Genomic DNA, 11165 nt, shown 5'->3' on the forward strand with positions numbered 1-11165 from the left:
ACAGCAAAGATACTTTACGCGCAAAAAGATTTTTTTGTAGTTAAATTATTTATTTTTTTAAAATTTACCAGTTAGCTGTATAATGTCACGATGTTCGTTGTGTTCAACAATATAATTTTCCACGCGAGCAAGAATTTTGTGATAAAATTGAGCTGTTAGCTGTTACTCCCGCGTCTAAACGTATGCAATTATTCAATCTTACTCATTAAGCTCTCAGTCAGGTGTTCGATCTGAAGATACAAATCGTAAGTGTAGAAACATGCTATATCATACCGCGTTAGATATTTTTTTCGTTATCAACTTCAATTTTGTTTTTAACTAACATTAAAACGTATAGAAATGGCATTTTAACAATCTACTACGACCTACTCATGATTGATATTATGCTATACAAAATGAAATATGATATCCCGAATTCAAAGTTTGCACATATCAACAAAAAAGTACAAGGAAGTAATAAGATCAGATGTTCCGGAAGGGTTCTTCTGCTTCATCGACAACACCCAACATGTAAATCTTGGTCAATAAAAAGAAGCTATGTCATACTTTCAGAAAATGGGATTAGGTAAACAATAACAGTACAATCAGACATAATAACATCTGATTCAATTCGTATCAAATACGGAAATAAATATGCTTCAATGAGATCATTGTGCGACCATAAATCACCCTTATGATAATTAACATACATCTCTCTACAAATAAACACGCATGAACAAAAGATTCAAATCGTTTACGATCTCAAAATGAAAGTTACAATTCGATAATTGAAGAATTAAACAGAAATCGTATTAAAGAGGTTATTAAATATACGTTACGCGAGTCATACGTCTTCATCCGGATCATTGGATATATATTTGTATCAACATTCATCTGATCCGAACGTATAGGAAATCCAAAGGTTGAAGAGAAATTCACAAATACTGTACGCATAAAGTATAACTCTCCACTACATGTTTTGTTGTGTTTTGTTTATTTTTAAGAGTCCTAAGAAATATGACATTAGCAAAATTGATAGTTTTTTTGTGTTTGCCTTACCCGGAGAAGTTGTTTTTGACCACTGGAAATATTTAATCGCTTGGTTTTGTTTATTTATTTATTTTGAAGTCTGATGTCTCAATCATCTTACGTAAATTTCAGTAATTATATATTTTTCCTAATATGGACATTTCTGCTAATCCATAGTCAATTATATTCAGACGTTCTTGCTCAGTCACGCAATTCACTGTTAACTTGAAGCAAAAAATGTTCATACATCTCGTGAAAGACGTGTCATTCCCTTAATGCTAATGCAGAATTAGGAATTGAACAATGTCGTGTTTAAAAGGTTTTAATAACGCTGCTCCTTTCGAAATGCGTATTTGTAAACACATGCTTGTCCTTAACCGCCTGTTATAAATACCTCTAACCCAAGAAAATAAAATCATTCAAAATGATCCATGTAGTACTGAATACCCGTGACCACTAACCATACAATGATTTCAAGCATGTTAAACGAAAACACTATCCAAAAAACGATCTTGTCCACAGCCCTGGAGACGTGCTGCCACGTTAGATCATCGTCTGTTGGTTCCCCTTGATTATCGTTATCTTTAAAGTCGCCGTTTGTCTGGTGGCCTTGAGTCGAAAAATGGTCATGGATGCTGACGTCACCGGACGGAGATAAGTCTTTCGTGCCGAACGCCGTTTCCTGTGTAAACATGGCGTCAGATATGCCGTTTCTATCCACTAGTGGAGTTGCACTGGCGTGATTTGTAGGCCATCTGTTCTTTCTGGATTTTTTCTTACGAAATCGGCATAATACACCGACTATTCTGCGGTATTTCTTAGGTATAGGTTGATTATCATCACGATGAAATATATGTACGACAAATACTGTCAGAATGGCTACCGCTGCACTCACACCAAATTTCACCATCAACAGGTAACTGAGAATGGGAACCGGATCGGAGTTGTCTGGAATTTCTGACGAAAGAATCGTCATGTAGACTGCAAATGACAATAATGAACTGACAGCAAATGATATACGTTCACCAGCCTGAGCTGGGATGAAGAACACACAGACGTTTAAGATGCTGAGAACGACGACAGGAGCGATGATAGTGATGAGAAAAAACATCGGTTTTCTTTCGAGAGTAAGAGGAAAGGCAACATACACGAAGGACGTATCACCAAAGCTTGACACATAAGGACGATGTTGAGTAATTTTCCATTTTGCATTTTCCTCTACAATATCCATGGCCTTACTTTCCTCCAAGTACGTGAGGTCAAGCACGTGTAAGGAATGAAATAGTTCTAAAAGAGTAAACACAATTTCACACCTATGACTATCGAACGGAAAAAATCGTACATTTGGTGTACAGGAAGTTGCAAGGACACCGCCCGTGAACAGTTGTATAACACCATTGTGTTTTAGGCGTATAATCTCCGTGTTAGATTTGGAGTGCAACAACATAAACTCTTGCACAGGGTTGGCTATGATAACGTTCGGAATCCAAACATCATTTATAGAGAATGTAACTGATCGCACAGGATAGTGGTCATAATCCCACTTTAGACGTTCATCTCTCCAGACAATTCCTAAGACACCAGTGGTCTGGAGATGACCGGACACTTCATTAAAGTCATTCACTGATCGAAGAAAGTATTTAATTCGGATAGTATTTTTACTGTCCTTACGCTCGCCTGGTATGATAGATTTACTATAATTTGCCAGTAGTTTCTTCTGTAAATTAAACAGCAGGTTATCTTTGCTATCTTGAAATCCGTCGGAGAAATAAACAAAGAAGCAGAGGTGACATAAAATCTGCCTTATAGACATCATTTCGACGAATCCATGCATCCTACTATAACACAATCAAAAAACAGTTATGCCTTTGACTGGATTCTCTATCCTATAAATTGTTTAAAAAATCAGTTTTTACTTTCATTTACAATATACTCGTTCCCGTAGTCACTGTGAAAAAAGGGAATACTCACATTTTTTCCATGTCTGTGTTTATCTGAATATTCTTAGTCTTAATAATCCAAAGGGTTTGCAAAAGTGCGATATTTCTGTTAATCCCACGCACAACTCAGCGATATTGATGCATTCGCATTATTCTGGCTTCTACTACACGACAACTTTGATCAAATTTTCTTACTCTTTGATGTATCTAAAAGTCACACATAGTGTTCAAAGTCCTTATATATAATCAGCGTAGTACAAAAGCCGATGATTTAAAAACCAGCCAACGCACAGAGCTTGTTACAAGAAAAAAGGTTTCCTTGTCCTTAGTTCTAATGTATCACTCAACAATGTGTGTTCCGTCATACTTTACGCGACAGTTACAGAGTAAACACAGCCGTATTTATGTCGGGTTTACCCAGAATGGCTCTAAACACGAATAGAAGTCGCCGTCAGGAGTTAATCTGATGGCCACGTTTGGTATATAAACAACGTCACCGTTGACCATCATTGACGCAAATGTAACGAGTGTTTATTTCCTATATACGTTTCCAAATTCAATCAAGGCTGTGATTTTTCGGTTATTATATGACTGTCACGTTGTCTACTCGCACGTCAATTTCCGTACACGTGCTTGCGTGAGGCAGAGGCACATCTAAAACACAAAGTGGCTGTTGTCTGATTATGTTGTATACTGGAACTATGTAACCAGTGGTACCTTCAATGCTTGATTCCTGTAACCGGAAATCTTCCTATCATTGCATACATTGATATAAAATGTATCAAATATGCATGTTGAGTTTCCCGTATAAGGCATAGATTGGTTTCCGATGATTGGTCAATATTGCAGTCCTAAAGTATAGTTCACGCCCACGTGCGCAATTCTGCATCTTCTATAAATTGTATGGCTGTAACTCGTTAGAAATTATCAATCAAAATTATAATATGCAGAAATAGCAGAGATATTGCGTTGGATATGCTGTAAAATTTACTGCCTGTTCACATTTTGACTTGACCTGCGTTCACAGCGTTCCCGGTCCTTTCATGAATTAGGCTATTACAGACACTCCTGTCCGCTAATTAACAGCCACAATAAACATGTTCATTATCACATTGCTTTCATCACTATTGCTAAATCACCACAAAGTACAGCATACGGGAGATACTTTACTTTCCCTTGCAAACAATTCGTGGTGTTAGAATAAGACATCTTAGGTAATTGAACCTTTTCTAACGTAATGTAATTCCACTTTCTATCTTTTTCTCCAATCTACCTTGTATAATATACTTTGTCACTATGCAAGAACCATTACAAAACCCTATTACCCAAAGCCTATATATAACCGGCCCGTGATTTACGGGGTCATCCATACATTCTTTATAATATTACCTTTTAGATGTGTTCGTTTTATCCCATCCTTGTAAATTGGAAAGTTCCTTATCCATTTACTCCAGAGATACCGGTGTCACACAATGATACAAACATGTCATTTGATTCGTAAAATATCCGGTTATTTCATGAATGATCTGCACACTCTTAAATGAATCATAGTGTAATATTCCAAATATTGACACTTCGCTGGTAATTATTTCAAACATTTGCGCCGCAAAGCTGTACCATTTGTAAGCTGATAGCACAAAAACTCCACATCCGAATGATCATCATGGACACATTCTCTTAACACTTACGTCGGCTGGTGCTATTGACCAATGTTATCGTCTCCTTTACAATATCATAGAGAAGGCATATTAAGTATTTTCAGGGGGAACGTAATGTTTCCATATATAGTCTGTGTAAACCCTGCTTCACTAAATCATTTAATACAACCTGGATAACTCGCCATTCAACTTCTTACATAGCCTGTCCATTGGTGTTCTCCCACGGAAAGCAATTTCCATTTTAAGACTCAGCACCGACCTGATTTCCTTTCTATTTTGTAATATAGTCTGCTAAGTTCCAGTGCGATCAAAGGCCAACAGCAGAACTAGCAATAAATCGTAATATCATCACCAACACATTGGCTGCTCATTAAAACTTGTACGTACAGAACAGCACCAGAAATCTCTAAAATGGACAATCTCTATAAAATCGCTTTCATCGTCTTTGCAAGATATCTCCAAACCTATTACCAAGAATTATCAAAATCGTCTATCTCTGTAAAGAATCAATAATATCTATCATATTGAAATTGTATTCATCCTTCCACTGATATAGCGGCAGGATATACGGTAACTTATCAGTAATGGCTCAAGTCTGTCGTGACAAAAAGAAATACATAGAAATCGTTTAATGCAGCAAAAGTGTCGGCCTGTTGTTGAGAAATGTATGTGTAAGAAATGTAATTATACGTAACCTCTAAAACATTTTATAGCGTGACAATTCACATACATTCTCAATATATAGGAACTCTCATTATAATCTAAATGGGCGATTTTTTCAATTACAAATTCTTTAATATTGCTGAAACATGGAAGGTATTTTATTGATATAGCAATACCCTGTTTTAATAACAGGTAACGCCTACTATTATACCTGGATCAGTTACTTATGTCACCAAATAGTCTGGTTTATTGATTAATAAAGGATATTTAATAGTGTCTTCAGTAATACAAAATTTATTTCACGTTTGTCTTTCACATGTGCACAATTTCACTGGCAAATATCAAATAATTCGTTATTGTAGATATGATAACTATGCTTTCATAACTATATAAATTCATACATATGAATTAGAATCGTTAATACAACACAAGATAGTACATAAGCAATCCAAATTCATATAGTATATATTATTACAAGTTACAAGGACATAGATCAATGCATCCAGAAGTCCTGACGAGGTTTTAAAAATAGCAAAAGTCTCATAAGAGATTCCCATATTGCTTTCAGTCCAATATGTCCTGTGTAAAATGTTGATTTCAAAGGGAGACTTATGGAAGAAATGTGGGGATTCCTTCCGGCGTGAGATCGCGTAAAACTAAAACACCAATCAAAATATGTTACACTATGTTTTGTATAGGGAAACGACCGACCTATTCAGAGTTTAAAGAACTTTCCTTTCAAAATGAGAAGTGTACTGCGTTGGCACAACATGACACAGAGTAACAGACGTATGCACTAAGAACATGCGTCCCTGAAGTACTGATATATTGAGGATGAAAAAGGGTTTTAGTTTATCGTTGACTTCTAAGCCTATTTTCGACGTATCTCTCCTTTTGCAGTTCATCATAGGCTTTGAAGCCAATGATCAGGATATCTATTTATCCCGTAATATCTTTAGGTATAATTCTGCTATGGCCGTACTACTGATAAACGGACAGTAGTCACACACAAATTAGGATATATGTATGCTTGGTTTATTAGATTATAGAAAATAGTCCACTTATGTATTGCAAAGCTCGAGAAATGTCCATCTCTAAAAATAGTTTAAAGACATAATCTACAGATTCTGTGCCACAGCGCAAACTGGAGTCATAAATACGGCTATATGTCTCTCAATTCCGGAAACTCTTGACTATGGAATCAATATTAGTTACCTTATGGCTTTTAACACTAAAAGATTATATCTAAGTGGTTCTTGTGTTCTTTAACTGTATTTACATTTTACCATTGTTGGCTGATTGTTAAAGCAGTGTTGAGATCCTCTACTTTTCTAACATATCGGTGCTAAGGGAATTACGTCCGTTTCACTCCTGCAGTTTTAGACACCACGCTGTGTATGAGCCATATACGCAGGCACGACGTTGGGCATAAAATGGGGTTCGTAGGATAATTCAATAGTTTGGCTATATTCAGTTTAATTTTCAATATGACGTACGAGCACTTACACCCAAAATGTATAAATAAAAGCGTGCCGTGAGATCATCGCACGCGTGTTTTTGTAGAGTGCGTGCCCTAGTGAGGCAAATGTTGAATTTGTTTAAAGAGAAATGTGTGGTACATCTTTACTGAACGAAATATTGAACAAATTCGTTCTAACGAGATTTAATCTTCATACAATTTTCATAAGGATATTATATATGCCAAAGAAGAATATCAAGAAACAATTTTGTTACGTGTGAAAGGTCAGAGTTTAAAATAATAATCTGAACCGATGTCACTATTGATTAGAATGTAGATGTTAAGCAAAGGGCTACTGCAAAACATGTGGCTACTGCAAAAGCTTTCTCTAATAGCTTTAGGCATTACATTATAAATATCGTTCTCAAATTGGAAAGGTATCGTTTTGTGGTAGTTTTGACGTCTTTGATGAATACTTGAGTTCCTTTGAAAGGCGATATACCGATGTACATAAGTGTCTAAGATAGTGACAATTTTAGTATCTAATTACACTATTCAATTTACCGCGTTTACCACTTGAAAACTCTTTAAACCTCGAATGATTTGTTCGCAAATTGAAAAATTCAAGTAGACATTTACATGGGGACTTGTCAGCGAATTGTAAATACAACTTAACATGATCGTAGGGTGGTGTAATGACCTCATTGGCCATTGGAGTCTTCCTCAGTAACTCCAGTTTCCTTCCGCTGCAGAGTATTGTGCTTTGATTCATATCCACATAATTAATGAAAGCTTTAAACTCGTTAACTAACTTTTACCAAGTACAATAAATTTACTTATTTGTATTTCGCACGTTGGTTATGAAACTCGTCCATGTTTTATAATTTAATTTTCGCTTGCAAAGGCTTGCACAAATTAAACTTCAATCTCGTTTGAGATACTTTATTTATCATACGATTGCTTTGTGATTCAGTAAATATACCCATTTGACATTACTGCGTATTACACATGTATAACAAATTATTATCTTACGTCATGTTTAGGTAATTGAAATGACGTCTCAAGAAGATTACGTTGTGACGTAATTTATGAGATCTACAGTTGAAATTAATTCAAGACTGGAGTGGAAATGTCCGTTTTTACAACATTTATCTTCCTAATCAAACATTCGATTTTTTTCTATTTGATATGAGATTTATGAAATCCATCATATTTTTATTTCCGATTTTAGCTCTTGAATAGCTCGTTAAAAATCGGATATTCATGGACTCATTCATCAATCATTTAGCTTAAGTATAAGGTCCTATATATGTGGATGCCTAATGCTGATAAACGTGTTTTGGTGTAGTTAAGCTTGTATGATTTGAGTTGGAAATATGATTTTCCGAAGTAAGAGCTAATTCTGCAAGGTGCCATAAAAATGATGTTATATCCAGCTACAGCCATGAAATTTACATTATTAATCACATTCAGATATAGACAAATTACAACTTTATCGATCCAAGCAATAGCTCCCAATGAAATATTGCCAATTACAAAGGCAACATGTAGAAAGGCGATGCTCTTCGACTTTTTTTGTTGTTGTTTTAGATTCGTAATCAAAAAGTAAAGTCGATTCTTCATGAAAGAATAATATGCAGTGTTGCAATTCAGGCGTGAAGAACATCGTTTCATATTAGGTTCCATTGTGTTTTATTTGGAACAAGTAATCATAAGAATTTCTGATCGCGCTGATTAATTCGTCAACTATCATGAGAGGTTTTAGTTAAGAAATGCTATCATCTGCATGTAATTATATTCCTCGATTCCTGGAGTGTTAACGAGTTTCATGTTGATTATCAGTGTTGCATAACATCGGTATGGAAATCTCCACAATCTCCTTTCTGTCATACTTCTTTTCGAGTTTGTTCACCTATCACTTCTCCATTATTCAAATTTGCCTTCAGTCCTCTATCCACAATAAGCTGAAAGTAACATTTTTACGAGATGCCATCTCAACGTTTTCGTTGGTGGTCGGACGGTGTAGTGGTAACGCACTCGCCTTTCAACTAGCCGTTCGGGGTTCGATTTCCGGAATGGATGTGAAAAGGTATGGATTCACCTGCCCGACCACGTGGGTTTTCCCCGGGTACTCCGGTTTCCTCCCACACTAAGACCCCTCCATCCGAGCCAACAAGAGTTTTTAATATAACTTCGCAACTGTTGTAAAATAAATAAAGATAATGTTTATGTTTAACGTTTTCGTAATTTCGTTGATGCATATTAACACGTTAACAGGATAGCTTAATTGAATTAAAACTCATATTGATGGCTCGATCAGATTTGTTATCATTACATGTCTATTTCACCTTGATTCTATTGAGATATAAACGTCCCTTTAATGTCCTCTGGTATTAGAGTGGTAACAACCAACATATTTCTAATTACATATAACAGAATGTTTAAACCACTCATTCGTAAATTAAAGTTATTTTTTTCCTGTGTGTGTTAGATAATTCATCGGCTACATATCCCTAAGAGGTTTATGATTAAATCATGTCGGTCAATCTTGTACACATATCATACTCATGTTGTTTATTACAACTGAAGCGTTGATCAACCCATTAAAAATAATATAATTTCAACTTCAACGATCTCTTACAGAAGGGACACAGCAGCACATTTACATTTAACACAAGTATCAACTTCCAATATATATGAAACGTACTTTCATGAACGATTGTCTATTAAGATGAAACGCAAGTTTCTGTCAACATTTCAGCGTGTTGTCATTAATGGTTATCAATGATTTTAATACTTGATGGAATATTGACACATTTCCTGCAAATACGGCATACGAACTTATCGTTTGAGAAAATCCAATGTTGCCTTTCGATCAATAGAAAAGACCGCTCGTAGTATCCAATTACAACTGAGAACACGTGAATGACCGGCGGTTGAAATGGATCATTCTGAGCGTGCGTGTTCGCCAATATATCTAACCTTGTAATTACTTCTTTGATTCTATTAAGCCGTCTTCATTGTATGAAATACGTTTCAAGGAAGATAGATTACCTGTATCTCCCATGAATGATGCATAGCCTGGTCATTTGCAAGCTAAAAAAAGTTCTTACAACTTATATAACTTTGGTCTGTCTTAGTGAAAGAAAGACGCCCAGTTTTTCTCTGTTTTAAAGGATACTTACTATTAAGGCTAAACTGGTTTTGCATATTAATATCCTTCAGTGTTTGTCGATCGCGGTTGATTCAATTGTTAAAAGCTTGTTTCCAATATCAAAGTTTTCAAAACAATATGACTGACATAATAAAATGCCACTTTTGGACCCGAAAGATGTAGGTTAATTAGAGCATGAAAACGTTCTTTAGAAGCAACTGTAGCGCCATTGGTAAATATCACTTATCCCTAGTAAGCTGATTTTTATTAATATAGGAGAGATACAGTGGTGTGTAAGTATGGGACCGGTTTTGAACCAGAATATCTATGTCATGTTTCCGACTTAAAGTCTAATATTTATAGCACACACACAATATCCAGCCGGACCAACTTTTCAGATTCTGTAACACCGTGCCAAATTTTACGGACCTAAATTTTTAGTCCCAGAAAGCATAATTTGGAACAAATTGCCGAATGAAATAAAGGCATCTTCAAGCATTCCTTCCTCTCTCTATCTATCAATCTACACTATACAAAAGGCACAATGTTGAAATGTGATTTTAGCTCCAGAACCATTGGTACAGTTCACTAATATTGCTCGAATAGCTTTTATTATCATCGAGTAAATTTCATTTTGACTGTTAATTGTCTATAGTTATTAGTAACACGTGTCAGAATAGGCAAATATTTAACATGACTGTTAGGCGACTAAAGTATGAATTAATTTATATAGATGATAGGAATCTGTTTAACACAGAACATTTTAAATGATAATTAAAATAATCTAAATCAACAATCTTACTTGTCCATAATGTTAACTGAAAGCAAAACAAAACCGTTTGGTATTGATCTTCAACATATGGCGCTCTCTCTGTTCCCGCTATTGGGTAGTGCGAATTGGTTTGCGCTGTTTGGCCGGTAAGAACATGTTTCCGGTGCTCGAGAACACATAAGAATGTCGTTATCGCATAATTATGCATCATTAGAATGATCAGTTTTTCTTACTCTGTGCAGTTTTAACTCTCTGTTGATGTGTTTACTACACCTTGTTTTGCTTTATGTAAATAAAATCCGTCTCCTTGGCAACCAAATATCAGTTCATATTTCATTCTAATCAATATCTTTTATGTTTGAAGTTTATGGTGTCGATTTCAGCAAGCAGGTATAATTTCATTTTGTTATCTGTTGCAGTTGACATTCAAGAGCTGAATTCCCACATCTTATTAGGAAATGGGCGGAAGTGAAAACCGAAATTAATGGTTAGTGTGAGACCACCAAAGGAT

General features: G+C 35.5%; 1 protein-coding gene across 1 annotated transcript; it reads right to left on the reverse strand.

Moving 5' to 3' along the window:
• Positions 1–1423: 1423 nt before the first annotated feature.
• On the reverse strand, positions 1424–2824 carry LOC132550163 (acetylcholine receptor subunit beta-like). The gene has a single exon (XM_060214180.1). It carries the CDS (start codon positions 2822–2824, stop codon positions 1424–1426), a length of 1401 nt encoding a protein of 466 aa, XP_060070163.1.
• Positions 2825–11165: the final 8341 nt, after the last annotated feature.

Source organism: Ylistrum balloti, unplaced genomic scaffold (genome assembly GCF_031769215.1).
Source record: "Ylistrum balloti isolate Yb309-2 unplaced genomic scaffold, AGI_CSIRO_Ybal_v1 Utg370108, whole genome shotgun sequence".
Lineage (NCBI taxonomy): Eukaryota > Metazoa > Mollusca > Bivalvia > Pectinida > Pectinidae > Ylistrum > Ylistrum balloti.